Raw genomic sequence first — 21369 nt, forward strand, 5'->3', positions numbered from 1 at the left:
AGTATCTCCACGGGACTTTTACATCGGATCTAGCTACAAAAATGTTTGACTTTTAGATTTACCAGAATGATCTAGAATGCCTTTTTTTAAATTCAATTATGCTTTATAGTTTTCTCTACAAATAGCACGTCTATTGCGAAGCGGAAGTGGAATTTCCTCCCGGAGGGTACGGGCTGGTGTTGTGGCATCCAGAGAAATCAGGCCAGTACTGCACGAACCATTGATTTGGTAATACAAAGTTCGCTCATCCCAATATAAAAAAAAATCTTAATTAACAAATCCAACCGGAACGAACTTAGCATACCAACTCCCAGCCACCGCGAGCGTATTCTATGGTAATACTGTATATATTATCTACTAAATAAACGTGGCCAGCTTTTGGTCTTCATTTCCGTTATCAAGGTCTTCAAGAGCTAAAAGACTACAATAAGTTAATTCCCAGGGCATATAATAGGGAGACGTCAATCATGCGTACTGGACACCATTTTCACCGCCAGGGTAATAATTTTGCTTGCGCTTACAGTATAGCAAGTGAAAACAATCCAAACATGTTTAAACTGATGGGTATATAGTCAAATGGGCCTAGAAATAATCGAAATTCAAGGAGGACGAAAACGGGTGGGATATGTATGACATACCCCATGGATATTCTTTTGCTTTGCCTGTGACGTCAATCCTACCTTATCAGCCAATCGCGTGCCAGTCTAACCTGTCGCCTGTTTGTTGTTCGTTCTATGGTGGGAATTCTTCAGCGATCTATCTAGTGACTTGACCCGGTTTTCAAGAGATTCTAAGTATTCATAAAGCCTTAATTCCTTGTCATGTAAATCATGGTTGGATGTACGATCCTCTGCATGTGCCGGTGCACGGATATTTCGCCGCAGAAACTGTGAAGTTTGGCCATAGAATGGGTAATATTCATTGCTGTATTTTGCCTTCACCTCGAGGGCCTTTAGAGAGAAATGAACCGTATGGCAGTGGAACAGACAAACTGGATACCCTCGAACTACCACATATAAGTGAAAGGGAAGGTAGGTTTGCATTTTGAGCTTCGGAATGGCCTTATTTTGTGTTGGTCTTTGCAGCCATAGCGAAATTACTTTCATCGATTTGTCGTAGATTACACTTTGAGGCATGGATCTGATCATTCGTTCTTTTCCCAGATCTCTCGAATCACCCTGGCACGTTGTTCATACAGCGTTCTATTTCGAATCCAGGTAAGCTTTTGTGGCATTTGTCACTTTCTTTACAATATCATTATAGCTCTTTTGAAATATTGTGTGATGGTCAATGTGTATATGAATCATGCACGATCTAGGACAGATCGGATGCTACTGTTGATTTGATTTGTTTCAGTAATTTTTTATAATTTAAGTCATGGCATTTCCATACAACATTCCATTATAGAAAAAAATAGAAATATACGAGGCAACCAACAATCTACTGTTTGAAGTCATGCATTAACACATCGACTAAGGCTTTGCATATTAATTCATGCATGTGGTAAATTAAAGAAAATAAAAGTAGTACAATATCTATTGTATCCATGCAACATACAATATCGTATTTCTTTCCCTTTCCCTAGCGTTTAATTAATTTTTTAACACATTGCTGTTTCCTTTCACTGGTATTTGCATTTGGCATAACACTGTCTCTTAGATATTCTTCTGAATTTATTGTTAATGTTGCACCACTGTATTAAGTCCAAGTATTAGTACAAATATACTTTCAGTCTAAGTATTTAGTACAAAAATACTTTACATCGATTCATGTTTGCATTATAGTTCTGTCACTCCATAAGTTAATTTGATGATTGAGCAATGCCATCATTTAATGTTTTATACCTATGTTTACCTCCCTTTTGATTACTGTGTCTTTATTTTTAACTTGTGAATGCTTGCAAAGCAGAGGGACTTCTGTGTCACTCGATCGTCAGATCGATAATCCGTAAACTTTTTGTGGTCTTTCTGTGCTTAAGCAACACAGCAGTCCTTAGATCATATATATACTTCCGGTGTTCAACTTCCGGTTAAAGCCTAGTACTGTAAAAGAGCTATGTTATCGACCTGAAACCACTACGGTCTTCTGTTAGTATGACCGTAAAGTATATATTTCATTCAGAAAAGTCAATCGGCCTTTTACGTTTCAGTCCAATTCAAGCTGTTAGTTTGCAAGCAAAACAAGTATTGTACGACGGTCAAGTGCTAAGTGACTTTATTATCTCTAAATCGTGACGTCATACAATGTCACGAAATCATACATAATACAACATCCCCCTTTCAGTTTACGCAAGATCATGTCCATAAACTTATAACTAACAAACTTGAATTGGAACTGTCTAAATGCTAATTTGCACTTCTGAACGTCCAACTAATAATAAATCATGTCTGGATTATTAGTGGGCTTTAAAAGTCTGCCCGACCTTCTAACTACTGCCATAGATGGGCTAGGGGAGGGAGACACAGCAGGTCCTGGCGATCCTTCTCCCCCTTCGCATACTGGTGGTCGGTTGGAAGGGCTCGGTAGGGAGCTGGACTCTCCAGACGTCGCCACTGGTTCATGGACTAACGCTCTTTTGTTCCTTCTGATCCCTGAGCCATTTTCTGTTACCAGTTGGTAGGATCTCGGGCTTGCAAGTTTCTTCTCTATCTCTCCGTACCTTTGCTGGTCCCTTATGAACACCTTGTCTCCTTGGTGGAGTGTTGGGAGTTCCACAGCCCTGTGGCGAGAGTTGTAGTTACTGGAGTAGTGCTCTCGATATTCTTGTTCTCTCTTAAGCAGCTGCTCTTGGTCGATCTTTCGTGGTCTTAGGTTCTCGGGGACTGATGGCAATTTGTTACACAGTTTTCGCCCCATCAGAATCTCACTAGGGGTTAGGCCATTTGCCAGGGGGGCAGAACTGTATGCTAGGAGACCAAGATGTCGGTTTGTGTTCTTCCGCAGGATGTTCTTGGCGGTCTGAACAGCTCTCTTGACCTCACCATTTGCTTGTGGGTAGTGTGAAGAGGAGGTGATGTGGGTGAACCCCATGTCCTTGGCAAAGTTGGTAAATTCCTGGCTAACATACTGGGGTCCGTTATCCGAGACGACTGTGTCCGGTATTCCGTGAAGAGCAAAGATCTCGCACATGTGGCGCGTGACTGCAGCTGAGGTAGTTGATCTTAGCTTTCGGATTTCAAACCATCGGCTTGCGTAGTCGACAACGATAAGGTAGTCGGTCTGTTCTAGTTTAAAGAGGTCTGTACCGACCCGGCTCCATGGTAGGTTTGGGAAAGACAGCGCCATAAGGGGTTCTCTTCGCTCTGGTCTGTGTTTGGCGCAAGTTTGGCATCTGTTGACCATTGCTTCTATCTGCTTGGTTATGAGCGGCCACCACACTGAGGAGCTCGCGCGCCCTTGGCACTTGGTAATGCCAAGATGGCCTTCATGAATGGTCTCCAGCATCTCTAGTTGCATGCTTGAGGGGATAACTAGCCTGTGATCATACATCAGGATTCCTCGGTTGACCGTCAAGTGTTGCTTCTTCTCCCAGTATGGCTTTAGGAGTGGTAGGCATGGCATAATGGGAGGCCATCCCTCTAAGCAGTAGGTCTTCACCTGCTTGCATATAGCGTCCTGGGCTTCCTGGATGTCTTTGAGGCACCGTTCCGTTGCAGGTAGGGACTCTAGGACTGATTCGCTGTGTTCTTCTAATTCCTCGATTTGTTTTAAGTCCTGGGGAGTGGGACTGCTTGTGGGTGCACGAGACAGGGCATCCGCTGTGTTTTGGTGCACTCCTTGCACGTAGGTGACCTCTGGTGAATACCTGGCCATTTGGAGGCGGAACCTCAAAACCCTCGGGGGCAGCTTAGAGAGGTCTGTGCTGGGGAGAAGGGGTACCAGTGAGTAGTGGTCCGTTTCTAGGGTGAATGGTGTCCCAAGGATGTAGTCTGAGAACTTTTCACATGCCCACGTGGCGCCATGTCCAGCGCCTCCTTCTCAATGACTGCGTATCGCTTCTCCGTGTCGTTTAGAGAGCGTGAAGCGAAGGCGATTGGGCGCAGGTTACCGCTGCTGTCACTTTGCAGTAAGACTGCTCCAAGTCCATCCTGGCATGCATCGGCAGCGACGATGCTTTGTTTGTTTGAATCGTAGTGTGCCAGCACATCTGTAGAGGTCAGTTTCGTCTTGATCGCCTGAAAGGCCCTTTCCTGAGGCTGATCCCAAAGGAACTGCTGCTCTTTCTTAAGTAGCTGGCCTAGGTGCTCATTGATGGTTGCTAGGTCGGGTATAAACTTGGCCAGCTGGTTGATCACACCATTGAAACGCTGGAGCTCTGTCACAGTGGTAGGTCGGGGAAAATCTTGGATTGCTTTGGTTTTCTCCGGGTCTGCTTCTACCCCATCCTCCTAGATTACATGCCGGAGGAACTTCATGCGCTGTTTAGAGAACTCACATTTCTCGTTCAATGTGACTCCAGCATCCTTGAGCCGCTGTAACACTTTTCAGACACGGCTGTCGTGAAGCTCCTGTTTCGGCTCATGTATGAGGATGTCATCCATGTGACAAACTGTGCCATCGAGGCCCTCTAGGATTCGACACATGGTACGTTGAAATATCTCAGGGGCTCAGCTGATTCCAAATGGCAGGCGGTTGAAGCAGTACCTGCCAAATGGTGTGTCAAAGGTGGTGAGCAACCGGGACTTCTTGAGGTATTTGCCAAAATCCAGAGTTGGCTGTCTTTGCTGTCCTTAAGCTTTGCCAAGTTCTCGTTGACACTTGCCATAGGGTGGATCTCTCGTTTTACTGCCTTGTTTAGCGGTGTCAGGTCAACGCAGAGTGGTCACCATGCCTGAGCACCAGTCTGTGGGCTCACTTACTGGTGAGATTACCTTTTGACGAACCATGGCCAGTAGCTTCTCTTTGACCTGAGGGAGAAGTGGGTGCGGTACACGTCGGGGTGTGTATAGACAAACTGATACTGCATCTGGTTTCAGATGTATTGTGTACTTATCCTTCATGAGGCCCAGCCCTTTGAATAACTCGGGGAACTCTGCCTTGAAATTCGGGGCGGTCTCCACATGTGCACTGCTGCTGACGGTATTAACAGCTGGAGTGCCTGGATTGCTGACTTGGAAAGTAGATTCTTGGATTGGTTCTTCATGACGTAAACATTTTCGCTGTGTGTCCTCCCTCCGACTGCAAATAAGGCGTCTGTGATCTGTCCTTTTATCAAGTGGGACAAGTTCACTCCAGCGGGGCCTCTGAACATGCTTGTCACCTTGTCCAGTCGCCTGTTTTCCAACCACAGTGCCTTGTGGCCAACCACTGTCACCTTTGACCCACTATCAAGTTTCAAGGTACAGGGGTTGCGGTTTATGAGCACTTCCGCTGACCAGAAGTCATTGTTGGTGGTGCTCACTTCGCCCATGAAGTAGCAGTTGTCTAAATAGTAATCTTCCTCGTAGCTTCCTTCCTCTTCTCTATTTTCTTTCATGCACTTGTTTGTCTGACCGACATACTACAGCGTAGCGGCCTGTTTTGCCGCAGTTACGGCACTTTGTGTCTTTAGCAGGACAAACTTTCTTGACATGGTCTGCCTTTTTTCCACACCAGTGACAGGAGGTGGAGGAGTTATGGCTTCCCTGGTTTGGTGGTCTACGGTCTTGGGTTTGCCTTCTTTTGTCCCCGTTTGTTTTTTGTTGTCCACCGTTGTTACCGTTGTTACCCCGGCCCTTTCTTTGGTTGTTCTTCTGTTCGGCTGCCTCTTATCTGTATGGTGAATGGTTTCTGCCTGGCTCGAGTATGGTTTCCCGCTGATCACTTGTCGGTGAGTTCTTGAGATCTTGGCAGCTCAAAGGCTTTCCACCACTTTATCTAGGCTTGGCACCGGCCGTTCCCTCAAAAGGCGTTCACGTCCACTCTCATCGGTAGTACTATTACTATGACTATCTGATTCGGATGAGAGAGTCCTCCGAACTCACAAGAGTTGGCTAGATGATGCAGGCGGACGACATATTCGTCGACGGACTCGGAGGGCTTCTGTGTTGCAGAGTTGAAAACAAACCGTTCATACAGCACGTTGTGTTGGGGTACAAAGTATTTTCTAAGCTCTTCTATAATCCTCTTCTGGTCTTTCTTGTCGGCGTTGGTCAGGGTGGGTAATGAGTTCATTTTCTTCTTGCTTTCAGGGCCCATTACCGTGCAAAGTGTTGCGGCTACTATTTCCTTGCCTGGAGGGGATGTCAATTTCGACCTTAAATCAGTAGCAATGGTATAATAGTCCCATGAGGATTCGAAGTCCCGCCAGTTCTCCACTACGTCTCCCTGTAACGACATTGGGGGTGGGGCTAGGATCTGATATGTAGCCATTGTTGTTTTGGGGTGGAATTCCTCGCTTCTAGCATTGGAATTTATGATGAATCTGACGGCTTGTCGCAGTTTATTTCTGACAACTGTAAGCTTGTCTTTGTAAGCTTATTTACGGAAAATACTCTTTAAATAAATCAACTCAGCTGTTAAGTCGACGTAGATTGTACTTCCCAGTGTGTGGTAGCTGTCTGTGGTTCTTGTGTTTCTTTCCAGCTCGGTGAATTGAAGTCGGCGGTATGTTGTCCCTTGACTTGAACTATACTCGCTAAGGTTAAGTTTTTGTGCAGAGTGTCGAACGGATCGTGTCTCCCACAGTTTTTTCCCTGTTTTTCTTCGGTTTTTCCAACGGAATGTCCCATATAAAACGCTGAATTGTTCACTTGGATATTAGGCTGCTAAAAACTGATTTTTAGCAGGGCTGCCACCATATTGTACGACGGTCAAGTGCTAAGTGACTTTATTATCTCTAAACCGTGGCGTCATAAAATGTCACGCAATCATACATAATACAACAAGTAAAATGCTAGCAAAGCTTTTAATTCTTTTTGTTTTAGTACTTGCCGATTCGCGTCTCTGGGTTTTCGCGTTTTTTATTTGAGTTTGTGCTGAAAGACTAGCCAAAACTGTGACTATTAAGTCCAAGAAACACAAGGGAAAAGCCTCTGTTAGCAGGGTCTCTGTTTGCAGGGTAATAAAAAAAGCCTCTGTAAGAAGAACAAAGAGGATAGATTTATGTTGTGGTTTGAAATGCTTCTTGGTTTGAAATTGTTAAAACCAGTTTGAAAAAAATTCAAACCATGCCACATTTGTTGTGGTTTGAAATGCTTCTTGGTTTGAATTTTTTTCAAACTGGTTTTAACAATTTCAAACCAAGAAGCATTTCAAACCACAACATTTCCACAAATTAATTTTTCACAATTCTTCCCAATCAGCTAAACTAAATATCAAACAAATCTCTTACAAACACATGGCCCTCGCTTATTCATCAAATAATGATTTTGCGCCTTTCTAGAATGTTAACATGCATAAAACACATTGTGTGACACTAGCGTGATCAATTATTGCGGGTATTTTATTTTGTTTCCGGAAAAAATATGCTAAAATTTGACATGCTAGCAAAAACTTTTCGAACGGTACGATACCAATAGTATAAAAAAATTTTAGTTACAAGACGACTCAGCAATGCAGCGTTAGTATAGCGTTGTGGACGCTTGTCTCCAACCACAATGACCCGGGTTCGATTCCCAGTAGTAGCGCTGTTTTTTCAGTTTTTTATTTATTTCTTTTTATAATGATAATAGTTAATTATACTGTTCTTCATCTGTCATGACATCGAAAAGAAAACAGATATAATGAAATGTTTATGTACTCTCTGCATCTTGGATGTGTTCATGCTTTGTTCAGTACCCTGTAAATTCTTTATGCACACAAGAAAATAGCAAGAAAAATAAATTTTCATTTACGAGTTTGCTCACAGAGCCTTTGATTTAGGAGTTGGTTTAATTGCTGCCAAATACCTCTCCACATAACCTCCAATTTTTGCCAATCTTAGTTAAGCCAGTCTCTATAGGCCCTTCTACTACCCCTTCTACCCCTTAGACATATCTGCATGACATTTACAAGAAGGTGTGGCTAGAAAAACACTCCTTTTTGATGTTTCCTGCACCCATCCAACATCTAAAAACGTTACTGATGCATATCTCGATTGAAAATGAGGTGACTATCGACTATAATTGTTGCAGAAATCTCTTCTTTGCTAAGATTAATGCTGTGCAAACAGGTCAGTTTGAATATTGCCAAAATACAGTATTTAACAAAAAAAAAAAGCTCACAAAACAACAAAAATTCTCCAAAATTTAATAAGACTCCAAGGTATAATTAATATGATAATAATAATATTCTCAAGAAACTAAATACAGTAGACCAATATGCCTCACTCATTTGTCTTTTAATCAGAAGTTATTGTTGTTAAGCTCTGGAAATAGTAGGGATCTCTTGAAAGAAGTATATGAAAGGAGGTCAACACATTTTACTTTGACAATAATATACACTTTTCCCTGCCTAATAGCTAATTGAGCATCCTTACACAATTTGTAGCACTTTTTTGGGAAAAGGTGGGAAAAACCACACCTTAACTTATGTCATCTTACGCCAAAATGTCATGACAATTATTTCTGGCTACCCACTGATTTCAGTCACCAAGATCACTAAACAACACTGGAGCTGTTTTCTAGCTTGTTCACCTTGCAGTATGCATACAGTTACTTTTACGCCACCTCTGGGAATTTCCTTGTTATTAATGCACTGACTCCCACTATAATTCAACTTAAAATGTTCCCAAAATGTTTGACATGTTATTACAATATTTGAAAGAGGAAACTTTATTTTGCTCATTTAGTAATTTTTGTAACTACATTTAAAGGTAATGGCAGTCGGGGGCTTGCTGATCGAAGGACTGTATCAATGATTGGTGACTCACAGAGACGGAATGGTAACAAAGCGGATGTGAGTGACAATTAATCTATTATGTCTTGAGTCATGGTATAATTCAGAAAAGGGAGACTACAAAGTGAAAAGGGTTTTCCAGTGTCATATTACATATTGTCGTGGGATGTGGTCACTTGCATGACAAGGGAACTTGTTGTGTTCAACGCTCTTATCGTTAGCACAACTACTCTGTTTCCCAAAGGTATAACATACTTTTCCAATTTATAGAATGGCCACCAGCAGGGCTTTGACTTAAACTACATAATTAGGTTTCTGTCTTGTTCTAATGCTCAATGTATTGTGTACCATGCTACTTGGCTAATTGCTACGAAGGGTTTCCCAATAAGATAGTACAATTCTTGCATCCTTTATTGCTGACTTCCTAAAGTTGTCAAAGTGTAACCTTCTTCCAGTGTAACATATTTTAAACGAGTGGCAACAGTTAGTTTTAGCAGCATTGAACATCTGTCATAAAGTGGGGCTGTTTATTGTATCTATCATTGATTAAACCCAATGTTTTCTCACTAGATTATACCTGGCAAGGGGCTAAAGAAATGTAACTCCTGCTCTACAATATTTATTGATGACAGCACTGTGTCACAGCCTAATTTGAAGTCTACCATTAAATGGTAATTACAACTTATTTAAAAGTGTTATTAACAGCAGTTCAAACACAGGTTTACTTTCTCTATTCTCTATTTTCATTAACACTTATCAGAAACAATTGTCTTTTAGTTTGTAGCAGAGCCCCTGAGGAGCTCCATAGTCATAGAAAAGTGGTATAGCTATACGATAAAATTCCCGCGCAAAATGGTATTCTTGTAGATTTTTCCATGTCCGTGACTCGCTCTCTGATTGGTAGAAAATTGAATGTCTTGAACTGCAATAGATAAGGAGCAGGACATGAAATGATAACTGCTTTATCCTCACATTGAGTGTTTTTGCTGAATGTTTTTTAGTTTTTTCTGCCCTCTTTATGGACTCTTACTCATAGTTCTTCTTTCCCAACAGTGTATCTTTAGCTGTATATTACCATATAAAGAATAGGTGAGTAGGTTAGTGAATGTGTGTTTGTTGAAAAAAAGACCAACCATCATCAGTATTTTATTGATAACACTGTCCTTATTGGGACAAATATGGTTATAAAATTTGGAGTGCAAAGCATCTCAGCCAAGAGTATTCAGAAGTCTTTTAAGTTTCTCATATTTCATATTGATGGGCAGATATTTTCTGTGATATCAGAAAATATACTTAATACTGATTTTGTTGATGCAGGGATCCAGAAGTCCGGACAGTTGACATATTTGATGAAAAACTGCATCCGCTTATGGTAGGTTTTCATCCATTTTAAATGATGCCCGACTAACAATACTCATAAATATTAAAGCTACAGTAGTCAGATTTTGCTGGGGGAAGGCAGAAGACACCTTGGAAAAATGTATAGAATTTGGCAGTGATTTTAAACTCCTTTTTCAATAGCATTGTTTTAATTAACATAAAGTCTGACCCTAAATCTATGGTAAACATGACCCTCCACCCCCCCCCCCTGCACCCACCCTAAGGTATAATATACCAATATTATTGTGCCTGTTTCACTTGACAATCTGTTAATTTTAATATTTAGCTTATACTTTTGTACTGATATCAAACTGATATCATAAATAGACAATTAGATACAAATTTCAAAATTACTGGAAAATGCACTGATTGTTGAGTTAGAGAAGAAAAGGGTGAGACATTCCAAAATAACAAATTTGCGGGAAAATAGTGATTTACAACACCTTAGTCTTTCAAAATTTTTCCCAACATGTTGCACGACCCTCCTTACAAAAGCGGATTTGACAGTTTTCAGCATCATCATCCTTTTGACTATTCCTTCTTCAATATGCATATAAAAGTAGCATGCAAGGAGAATCAAAATACTCAATTATGGACTACTTTTTATGATTTGTGTCATGTCAGTGCATGCTGTCATTGATATGAGGGCTCAAAGTAATGGAAAAAAACTGGAGGTCAACCCCCCCCCCCCCCCATTACCTTTAACAAAAAGCTATCTCTGTCCCTGTTTACAATATTTTGTGGACCCCTCTCTCCTCTGGACATAACACTAACATGGATCTTTTTTTCTTCTCATAAGAATGACCCCGTGCCTAATAACTACGATAAAATAGATCCAGAGCAAAGACATATCTACAAATTTATCAAGACTCTGTTTCACGCTGCCCAACTTACAGCAGAGTGTGCAATTATAACTTTGGTAAGATGGATACATTTTACACTTTTTTAAATATTTTGCTTATACTTTCCTGGCATAGGATGATAGACATTTGCCGCAGCCAGGTCCACTGTTAGGTGCTCGGTGGTTTATGACTGGGTTTTATAAAGTTGAAGAAAGAGAACAATATTATTCTAGTTAGTAAACTTACATGCTGCTGACATTTAAAACACCATTGGGTTTCACTGCCTGGCTGGTATGGATTCACTTCTATACTTGGCAAAACATCTGTTTATAACAATATCAGTGTTGAGTGATTTGCTTTTTCTTTGCTTAGTCTATGATTATACAATGAGTGTGTAAAACCTTGGCTATGTTAAACCCAACAGTCTCTGGGTTCATAACAATCTTACAACATATATGATAATTCTCATTACAACAGGTTTACTTGGAGAGATTATTGACATATGCAGAGATAGATGTGTATCCAGGAAACTGGAAGAGGATTCTGTTAGGAGCTATACTACTTTCATCCAAGGTCTGGGATGACCAAGCAGGTATGTTTATCTTGTGTATCCTGCCATGATTTATGATATTCAGAAATGCTTGGTGCTAGCATATCTGTAGCTAGCAGGGCATCAATGCCTGGCTTCAAAACAAATACAAGGATTTCCTTTCTACACAGGCAAATGTTTGTATAGTCAAATCCATTGTTAGGTAAAGATGCAGCCTTAATAATTGCATATAGTAGATCACATGAGATAAGAGTTCCCCTTGTACTAAGCACCTCTTTTATCTACTATTTCCTATTGCATGCATAAACCTATATTTAGGCTGCATTCATAATGTATGAAAGAGGGGGGGCAGGTGTAATTTTTAATTGCCTAAAAAATTTTCAGTACCCTGTCCATAATTTAAGAAAAAATTGACACCCCCCCAAGAAATATGAAAAAAATTTCCACTCCCCCCAACTACCCATGATTCTCCATAAAAATTAAGAATGTGACAACATTGGTTTGTTGAATACTGATTTACCTATGCAAGGCAGTCTTGATACATAGTACTAGGTCTACATTGCCTGCCAGATCTAGAGGTTGCTGTGGATCCTTGGTATATCTGAGGCACATTCATCTCATCAGACTCGTCTTCGCTTTCTTCATCTTCGTCTTCATCTTCTGTTTCATTTCCAAAAACAGCAAGTATTTCGTCCTCACTATCCTCAAATTCACTGTCTTTATCATCATCTTCACTATCTCCCATCTTTTCTTGTTGTTGATCCTTATAAGAAACACTGTTATACTGTGATTGCATGGTAATGTTAGAGCTGTTGGTTGAAACGCTGATATGCGCCATTATCCTTGTAACTTTGTAACTTTTATTATCCTTGTTACTTTTAATGATAAATTATGGAAGGTTAAATATTTTTCAAGTTCTTTGACAGTTAGTTTCCTTAAAGTTTTATGGGATGAAGATAACTGTATCCAGTCATAATCTTTGTATGCTTTATTCTTTACTTCGGCTTTATCTCTTTTTCTCTTATTTGTGTGGATATCTTTGGCCCTTTGAAGACACAAAAGATGATTCAAATAGGATCTAATATGGTCTTCTTCGACTATATATGTATTGGAAATTTTTTTGATGCTATTCGGATCTTCTAAACGAATTTGGCCAGCAGAAAAGTCTTTCTTCAGTTGGGCTCTTGGGAGAAAGTCATCTACGGCACGGAAAATTTTGCTGACTCCATCTTCATACAGCGGTGTTTCAAAACGTCCTTGTATTTGAACTTTGGTAGTTTTGCAGTATCTGGATATGGAGCAGGAATCCCTATGAACTTCTCAGAGCTTGTCCAAGGATTTTTTTGACAAAACTGGCATTGATGCCCTGTCTTGGTACAACAGGAATCCTTTACGTTCTCCATGTACAGTTCTCCTCTATTATAATGACTATCATAAAAGTCACACACTTTCTGAAAATAGGCAGCACCAGGAGTATCGATGCCTCTGTTCTGTATGTACTCTTTATTAAAAAATAACTGATCGTCTTCTAGAGGTGATTTACGAGCATCTATAAATTCTCCAAGTGCCGGTGTGCCGTCAATCCGATGAACAACCTCTTCTGTCACATCTAAAGCATTTCTTCTCATGATTTCTTGTTGATGTTGCTCAAACTGATTTAAAGTCAAGTTTGCTAACTCTTCTTCTGTCAAACCATCAAATAACTTGTGCTTGTCCCACTGTATAGTTCCCCCGTCTGCCAATGCATCGCCAATCGCAGAATTGGTTCTTTCTGTCTCGTTCATGTGGCTGTCATTTCTTGATCGATGTACCCTAATTCAATAGTCAGATTTCCACATACGGGCCATTTAGGCATCCCGAAATCGAACTTCGAAGTTTGAAATGATAAGCCATATTGAAGTGTTTAAAATAATTAAAATACTACCGTTATAATGTTTTTTTTTATTTATGTTGAATACTGATGGTCATCCAAAAGCATGGAATAATTAACAGACAGATAACTAGATCAACTAGATCAAATAACCATGCAGATTTTGTTATTTAATACTGTAAGCCATTAAGACAAATGGCAATGAAAGCTACACAAAATACAGTATTACATATTCAAAACAATGATTGATGAATAAAATGTCTTGAGTTTCATGATTGCTGTTTTGTACATTGTGTAAAACAAGTTATAAAAAAAATTGAAATCCCCCCGTCACTGCAATACAAAAATTGAAATCCCCCCTTTCACTGTTGAAAATATTCCCCCCAAATTTCACCTGCCCCCCCCTCTTCCATACATTATGAACGCAGCCTTAGAAAGAGAAAATGAAATATTTAGCGTCTTGATTTACTGTATAACTGACAATTTGCTTTTTGTTTTAGTTTGGAACGTAGATTATTGTCAAATTTTAAAGGATGTCACTGTAGAAGACATGTAAGTTTACTTTAAGTGCAAAAAAAAATTAATATGCGAGGAATAAAGGTATCTGGAACTAGTGCCCTTACAAGCTTCCACTGCCACTATGTTGCCCTGCCACTATGTTCCCCTGCTACTATGTTCCCCTGCTACTATGTTCCCCTACCACTATGTTCCCCTACCACTATGTTCCCCTGCTACTATGTTCCACTGCCACTATGTTCCCCTGCTACTATGTTCCACTGCCACTATGTTCCCCTACCACTATGTTCCCCTGCTACTATGTTCCACTGCCACTATGTTCCCCTCCTACTATGTTCCCCTACCACTATGTTCCCCTACCACTATGTTCCCCTGCTACTATGTTCCACTGCCACTATGTTCCCCTGCCACTTTGTTCCCCTACCACTATGTTCCCCTGCCACTATGTTCCCCTACCACTATGTTCCCCTGCCACTATGTTCCCCTGCCACTATGTTCCCCTGCCACTATGTTCCCCTGCCACTATGTTCCCCTACCACTATGTTCCCTGCCACTATGTTACACTGCCACTATGTTCCACTGCCACTATGTTACACTGCCACTTTGTTCCCCTACCATTATGTTCCCCTGCCACCATGTTCCCCTACCACTATGTTCCCCTACCACTATGTTCCCCTGCCTCTATGTTCCTCACTACTATGTTCCCCTACCACTATGTTCCCCTGCCACTATAATCCACTGCCACTGTGTTTCCCTGCCACTATGTTCCCCTACCACTATGTTCCCCTGCCACTATGTTCCCCTACCACTATGTTGCCCTGCCACTATGTTACACTGCCACTATGTTACACTGCCACTATGTTACACTGCCACTATGTTCCACTGCCACTATGTTCCACTGCCACTATGATACACTGCCACTATGATACACTGCCACTATGTTACATTGCCACTATGTTCCCCTGCCACTATGTTCCCCTACCACTATGTTCCCCACCACTATGTTCCCCTACCACTATGTTCCACTGCCACTATGTTCCACTGCCACTATGTTCCCCTGCCACTATGTTCCCCTGCCACCATGTTCCCCTACCACGAAGTTCCCCTGCCACTATGTTCCCCTACCACTATGTTCCCCTACCACTATGTTCCACTGCCACTATGTTCCCCTGCCACATTGTTCCCCTACCATTATGTTCCCCTACCACTATGTTCCCCTACTACTATGTTCCCCTACAACTATGTTGCCCTACAACTATGTTACACTGCCACTATGTTGCCCTACCACTATGTTCCCCTCCACTATGTTCCCCTGCCTCTATGTTCCTCACTACTATGTTCCCCTGCCACTATGTTCCACTGCCACTATGTTACACTGCCACTATGTTTCACTGCCACTATGTTACACTGCCACTTTGTTCCCCTACCATTATGTTCCCCTGCCACCATGTTCCCCTACCACTATGTTCCCCTACCACTATGTTCCCCTGCCTCTATGTTCCTCACTACTATGTTCCCCTACCACTATGTTCCCCTGCCACTATAATCCACTGCCACTGTGTTCCCCTGCCACTATGTTCCCCTACCACTATGTTCCCCTACCACTATGTTACACTGCCACTATGTTCCCCTGCCACTATGTTCCCCTGCCACTATGTTCCCCTACCACTATGTTCCCCTGCCACTATGTTCCCCTACCACTATGTTCCCCTACCACTATGTTACATTGCCACTATGTTCCCCTGCCACTATGTTCCCCTACCACTATGTTCCACTGCCACTATAATCCACTGCCACTATGTTCCCCTACCACTATGTTCCCCTGCGGTTATGTTCCCCTACCACTATTTTTCCCACCACTATGTTCCACTGCCACTATGTTCCACTGCCACTATGTTCCCCTACCACTATGTTCCACTGCCACTATGTTTCACTTCCACCATGTTCCCCTACCACGAAGTTCCCCTGCCACTATGTTCCCCTACCACTATGTTCCCCTACCACTATGTTCCACTGCCACTATGTTCCCCTGCCACATTGTTCCCCTACCATTATGTTCCCCTACCACTATGTTCCCCTACCACTATGTTCCCCTGCCACTATGTTCCACTGCCACTATGTTCCACTGCCACTATATTCCACTGCCACTTTGTTCCCCTACCATTATGTTCCCCTAGCACTATGTTCCCCTACCACTATGTTCCCCTGCCACTATGTTCCACTGCCACTATGTTCCCCTGCCACTATGTTCCCCTGCCACTTTGTTCCCCTACCATTATGTTCCCCTGCCACCATGTTTCCCTACCACTATGTTCCACTGCCACTATGTTCCCCTGCCTCTATATTCCTCACTACTATGTTCCCCTACCACTATGTTCCCCTGCCACTATGTTCCACTGCCACTATGTTCCCCTGCCACTATGTTCCCCTGCCACTTTGTTCCTCTACCATTATGTTCCCCTGCCACCATGTTCCCCTACCACTATGTTCCACTGCCACTATGTTCCCCTGCCTCTATATTCCTCACTACTATGTTCCCCTACCACTATGTTCCCCTGCCAGTATGTTCCTCTACCACTATGTTCCCCTGCCACTATGTTCCACTGCCACTATGTTGCCCTGCCACTATGTTGCCCTACCACTATGTTCCACTGCCACTATGTTCCCCTGCCACTTTGTTCCCCTACCACTATGTTACACTGCCACTATGTTCCCTTGCACTATGTTCCACTGCCACTATGTTCCCCTGCCACTATGTTCCACTGCCACTATGTTTCCCTGCCACTATGGTCCACTGCCACTATGTTCCACTGCCACTATGTTCCCCTGCCACTTTGTTCCCCTACCATCATGTTCCCCTGCCACCATGTTCCCCTATCACTATGTTCCACTGCCACTATGTTCCACTGCCACTATGTTCCCCACCACTATGTTCCCCTGCCTCTATGTTCCTCACTACTATGTTCCCCTACCACTATGTTGCCCTGCCAGTATGTTCCTCTACCACTATGTTCCCCTGCCACTATGTTCCACTGCCACTATGTTGCCCTGCCACTATGTTGCCCTACCACTATGTTCCCCTACCACTATGTTCCCTGCCACTATGTTGCCCTACAACTATGCTACACTGCGACTATGTTGCCCTAACACTATGTTCCACTGCCACTATGTTCCTCTACCACTATGTTCCACTGCCACTATGTTCCACTGCCACTATGTTCCACTGCCACTATGTTCCACTGCCACTGTGTTCCACTGCCACTATGTTTCCCTGCCACTATGTTCCACTGCCACTATGTTCCACTGCCACTATGTTCCCCTACCATTATGTTACACTGCCACTATGTTCCCCTGCCACTATGTTCCCCTGCCACTATGTTCCACTGCCACTATGTTCCACTGCCACTATGTTCCCCTGCCACTATGTTGCCCTGCCAATATGTTCCTCTACCACTATGTTCCCCTGCCACTATGTTCCACTGCCACTATGTTCCCCTGCCACTATGTTCCACTGCCACTATGTTCCCCACCACTATGTTCCCCTGACTCTATGTTCCTCACTACTATGTTCCCCTACCACTATGTTGCCCTGCCAATATGTTGCCCTACCATTATGTTCCCCTACCACTATGTTCCCTGCCACTATGTTGCCCTACAACTATGTTCCACTGCCACTATGTTGCCCTGCCACTATGTTCCCCTGCCTCTATGTTCCTCACTACTATGTTCCCCTACCACTATGTTCCCCTGCCACTATAACCCAATGCCACTATGTTCCCCTGCCACTATGTTTCGCTGCCACTATGTTCCACTGCCACTATGTTCCCCTGCCACTATGTTGCCCTGCCAATATGTTCCTCTACCACTATGTTCCCCTGCCACTATGTTCCACTGCCACTATGTTCCCCTGCCACTATGTTCCACTGCCACTATGTTCCCCACCACTATGTTCCCCTGACTCTATGTTCCTCACTACTATGTTCCCCTACCACTATGTTGCCCTGCCAATATGTTGCCCTACCATTATGTTCCCCTACCACTATGTTCCCTGCCACTATGTTGCCCTACAACTATGTTCCACTGCCACTATGTTGCCCTGCCACTATGTTCCCCTGCCTCTATGTTCCTCACTACTATGTTCCCCTACCACTATGTTCCCCTGCCACTATAACCCAATGCCACTATGTTCCCCTGCCACTATGTTTCGCTGCCACTATGTTCCCCTACCACTATGTTCTACTGCCACCATGTTCCCCTACCACTATGTTCCACTGCCACTATGTTGCCCTGCCACTATGTTCCACTGCCACTATGTTCCGCTGCCACTATGTTCCCCTGCCACTATGTTCCCCTACCACTATGTTCCACTGCCACTATGTTGCCCTGCCACTATGTTCCACTGCCACTATGTTGCCCTGCCACTATGTTCCCCTGCCACTATGTTGCCCTACCACTATGTTCCCCTGCCACTATGTTCCACTGCCACTATGTTCCACTGCCACTATGTTCCCCCACCACTATGTTCCACTTCCACTATGTTCCACTGCCACTATGTTCCCCTACCACTATGTTGCCCTGCCACTATGTTCCACTGCCACTATGTTCCCCTGCCACTATGTTCCACTGCCACTATGTTCTTCCCCACCACTATGTTCCCCTACCACTATGTTGCCCTGTCACTATATTCCACTGCCACTATGTTCCACTGCCACTATGTTCCCCTACCACTATGTTGCCCTGCCACTATGTTCCACTGCCACTATGTTGCCTACAACTATGTTACACTGCCACTATGTTCCACTGCCACTATGTTCTTCCCCACCACTATGTTCCCCTGCCACTATGTTCCACTGCCACTATGTTGCCCTGTCACTATATTCCACTGCCACTATGTTCCACTGCCACTATGTTCCACTGCCACTATGTTTCCCTACCACTATGTTCCCCTACCACTATGTTCCCCTGCCACTATGTTCCACTTCCACTATGTTCCCCTGCCACTATGTTACACTGCCACTATGTTTCTCTGCCACTATGTTCCACTGCCACTATGTTCTTCCCCATCACTATGTTCCACTTCCACTATGTTCCCCTGCCACTATGTTGCCCTGCCACTATGTTCCTCTGCCACTATGTTCCCCTGCCACTATGTTGCCCTGCCACTATGTTCTTCCCCACCACTATGTTCCCCTACCGCTAAGTTCCCCTGCCACTATGTTCCCTTGTGCATAATGTACTGTAAACGATGGATGTGTTTGCACATAGACATTTTCACACGTTTTCACACACCTTTTCAGGAGGCATGATGGAGCTGTGATTAGGAGTTGAAACATTTTAAGACATTCATTTCTTCTTTTATTTTTGAAAGTCTAGTGTATATTGAAGTAAAGTTTCATTCTTCTGGAATTTTCTTCTTAACATTATGACATGGAGATTTTTCTTTTTAGGAATGAATTGGAAAGGGCGTTTTTAGAATTTTTGCAATTCAATATTAATGTTCCATCAAGTGTATATGCCAAGTACTACTTCGACTTGAGAAGTTTAGCGGATGCCAATGATCTAATGTTCCCGCTTCAACCTTTGAGCAAGGAAAGGGCCAAGAAACTCGAGGTATGTTGCGTCCATTAAAAAAAAAACAATAAAGCGATCAAACAGATACTTTTCTCGGTATCTCTGCTGTCTGTTGCATAGAGGTTGCTGTATTTTTAAAGGATTGTACAGTGTAGGTGGTAATGGCAGTGGGGGTGGCAGGGGTGGCAGGGGGTGGCTGCCCCTCTAAAAAAAATCATTTTTGTGATCAACTGGCCCACAGTAGTTTAAGGGGGTGAAAATAAATGTAACAAATTTCATGAAATTTAGAGACTGGGGAAAACATTCATTAACCAAGATTAAGAAACTTAACGATTATTACATTTGGACAACATTGTACCCCTTCTATTTGTTCGCAGGCCTTGTCAGTTATAACTGACACCCGACTTGATGATCTGGCATCCTCGTCGCTCAAGAGATCTGCTAGCCTGGATCATCTTAATCCCCACAGAGGGAGTTTTGCGATTATATCCTAGCACCCTTGGAAACAAGTCAATCGTGCCTGACACTGGATAACCGTGCCAAACCACAGCAACCATCACAGTCATCATCTGCTAAAGATGTGTGACATCTTCTTGTTCGCTGCGAGGTTGCTGAGAACTTGCAAATGAATCTGAAGATGCAAATATCAAAGATAAAAAGCAAGCATTAGATGCAGACAGTGCTTGGAGGTGTCTTGAGTCCACTAGCTTCTGTGATTTGAGACGATGATGTCGTTGTCTTGATCGTCACCAAGTTCCTCCTAGAAAAATCATGAAGACAACCAAAGTACCCTAAAGGCAGTGTATAGCCTTAGTGGCCAGCTTAAAATAAACTTTACAGGAGACAATTGGGGTTATGGTGGTACTCTCGGGGTTGGGCTCTTCATGGCATTAAATAGCGGGATTCTGCCATTTACTGTTTAATCCTAAACTCAGTGCTCAAATGTTGCTTCTTATAGGATGAAATTTTCTAAATCATTCTTCCATTCTTACTAAATTAATTATAAAAGAAGTTGTTATCTTCTTTAGGTATTTTTTATATCATCCCCATACTAAGATCTTGAGAGTACCCCGTCCTCCGAGGAATCTCGATTACAACTATATGACATGAAACACAAGTAGTACATTACCACTTGTAAAATAGAAAACCTCTTAATCTATTTTTTGCCTTTAAAACATAATACCATTAAAATATGGAGGGCTGCGAGACATTGGTAGAATAACCTAGCAGGATGTAGTTCGGGCATCTTGTTTAGGGTTCTTGTTTAGGGACCTTGTTCAGGGATCTAGTTCAGGGACCTCGTTCAGGGAATTGGTTCAGGGATCTTTTCCAGGCACCTAGTTCAGGGAACTGGTTCAGGGTTCTGGTTCAAGGATCTTGCTTAGGCAAGGTTCAGCTGGGATCTTATTCAGGGATCTAGTTTAGGGATTTTATTCAGGGATCTGGTTCATGAACTGGTTCATCTTGCTCAGGCAGTTGATCATGCTGGTAACAAATTACAACTGACCCACCCTATTCTGCTCTAGTGTCCTGCGTCAATAATCCTTTTCGTATCTACCTCGTATGACACTGGGCGTCTTTGACGTCAATCGGGGAGAAAAACTTTAGTTCCCGCGAATAGGACAAGGAGAAGCTATGTAATGACTAGCACAAAGGATCATGGGAAGTTAAGATTTCGCCCAAAGACCATACTCGTACCAGGGTCTTTTTTTCGGTCAAAGAATCCAGAATGACGGAACGTCTACGAATAGAAGAAAATCACAGGTATCCCAGTAATAGAAGAAAACCATGTCTTAGGGTTCAAGCTCTATCCTAGCCGCATCCAACCAATGCGATAACTACTA

The 21369-nt window shown here is 42.7% G+C and overlaps 1 protein-coding gene across 1 annotated transcript; it reads left to right on the forward strand.

The window, feature by feature from the left end:
• The first annotated feature begins 700 nt into the window (after nt 1-700).
• Nucleotides 701-21040, forward strand: LOC5521321 (cyclin-Y-like protein 1). Its single transcript, XM_001641076.3, has 11 exons — nt 701-1031; nt 1164-1217; nt 8774-8856; nt 9367-9467; nt 9850-9885; nt 10114-10168; nt 10976-11095; nt 11496-11610; nt 13939-13990; nt 19402-19564; nt 19903-21040. Exons 1-11 carry the CDS (start codon nt 839-841, stop codon nt 20017-20019), a joined length of 1089 nt encoding a protein of 362 aa, XP_001641126.2. The 5' UTR covers nt 701-838; the 3' UTR covers nt 20020-21040.
• The last annotated feature ends 329 nt before the right edge of the window (nt 21041-21369 follow it).

This window comes from Nematostella vectensis, chromosome 2 (genome assembly GCF_932526225.1).
Source record: "Nematostella vectensis chromosome 2, jaNemVect1.1, whole genome shotgun sequence".
NCBI lineage: Eukaryota > Metazoa > Cnidaria > Anthozoa > Actiniaria > Edwardsiidae > Nematostella > Nematostella vectensis.

Excerpts from the sequence above, each read along its gene's own strand:
- LOC5521321 (XM_001641076.3), top strand. The coding sequence starts at position 839 with ATGTACGATCCTCTGCATGTGCCGGTGCACGGATATTTCGCCGCAGAA. Across the intron at positions 1,218-8,773 it reads GCGTTCTATTTCGAATCCAG|GTAATGGCAGTCGGGGGCTT; the intron begins GTAAGCTTTTGT and ends CTACATTTAAAG. Across the intron at positions 8,857-9,366 it reads GGAATGGTAACAAAGCGGAT|ATTATACCTGGCAAGGGGCT; the intron begins GTGAGTGACAAT and ends TTTTCTCACTAG.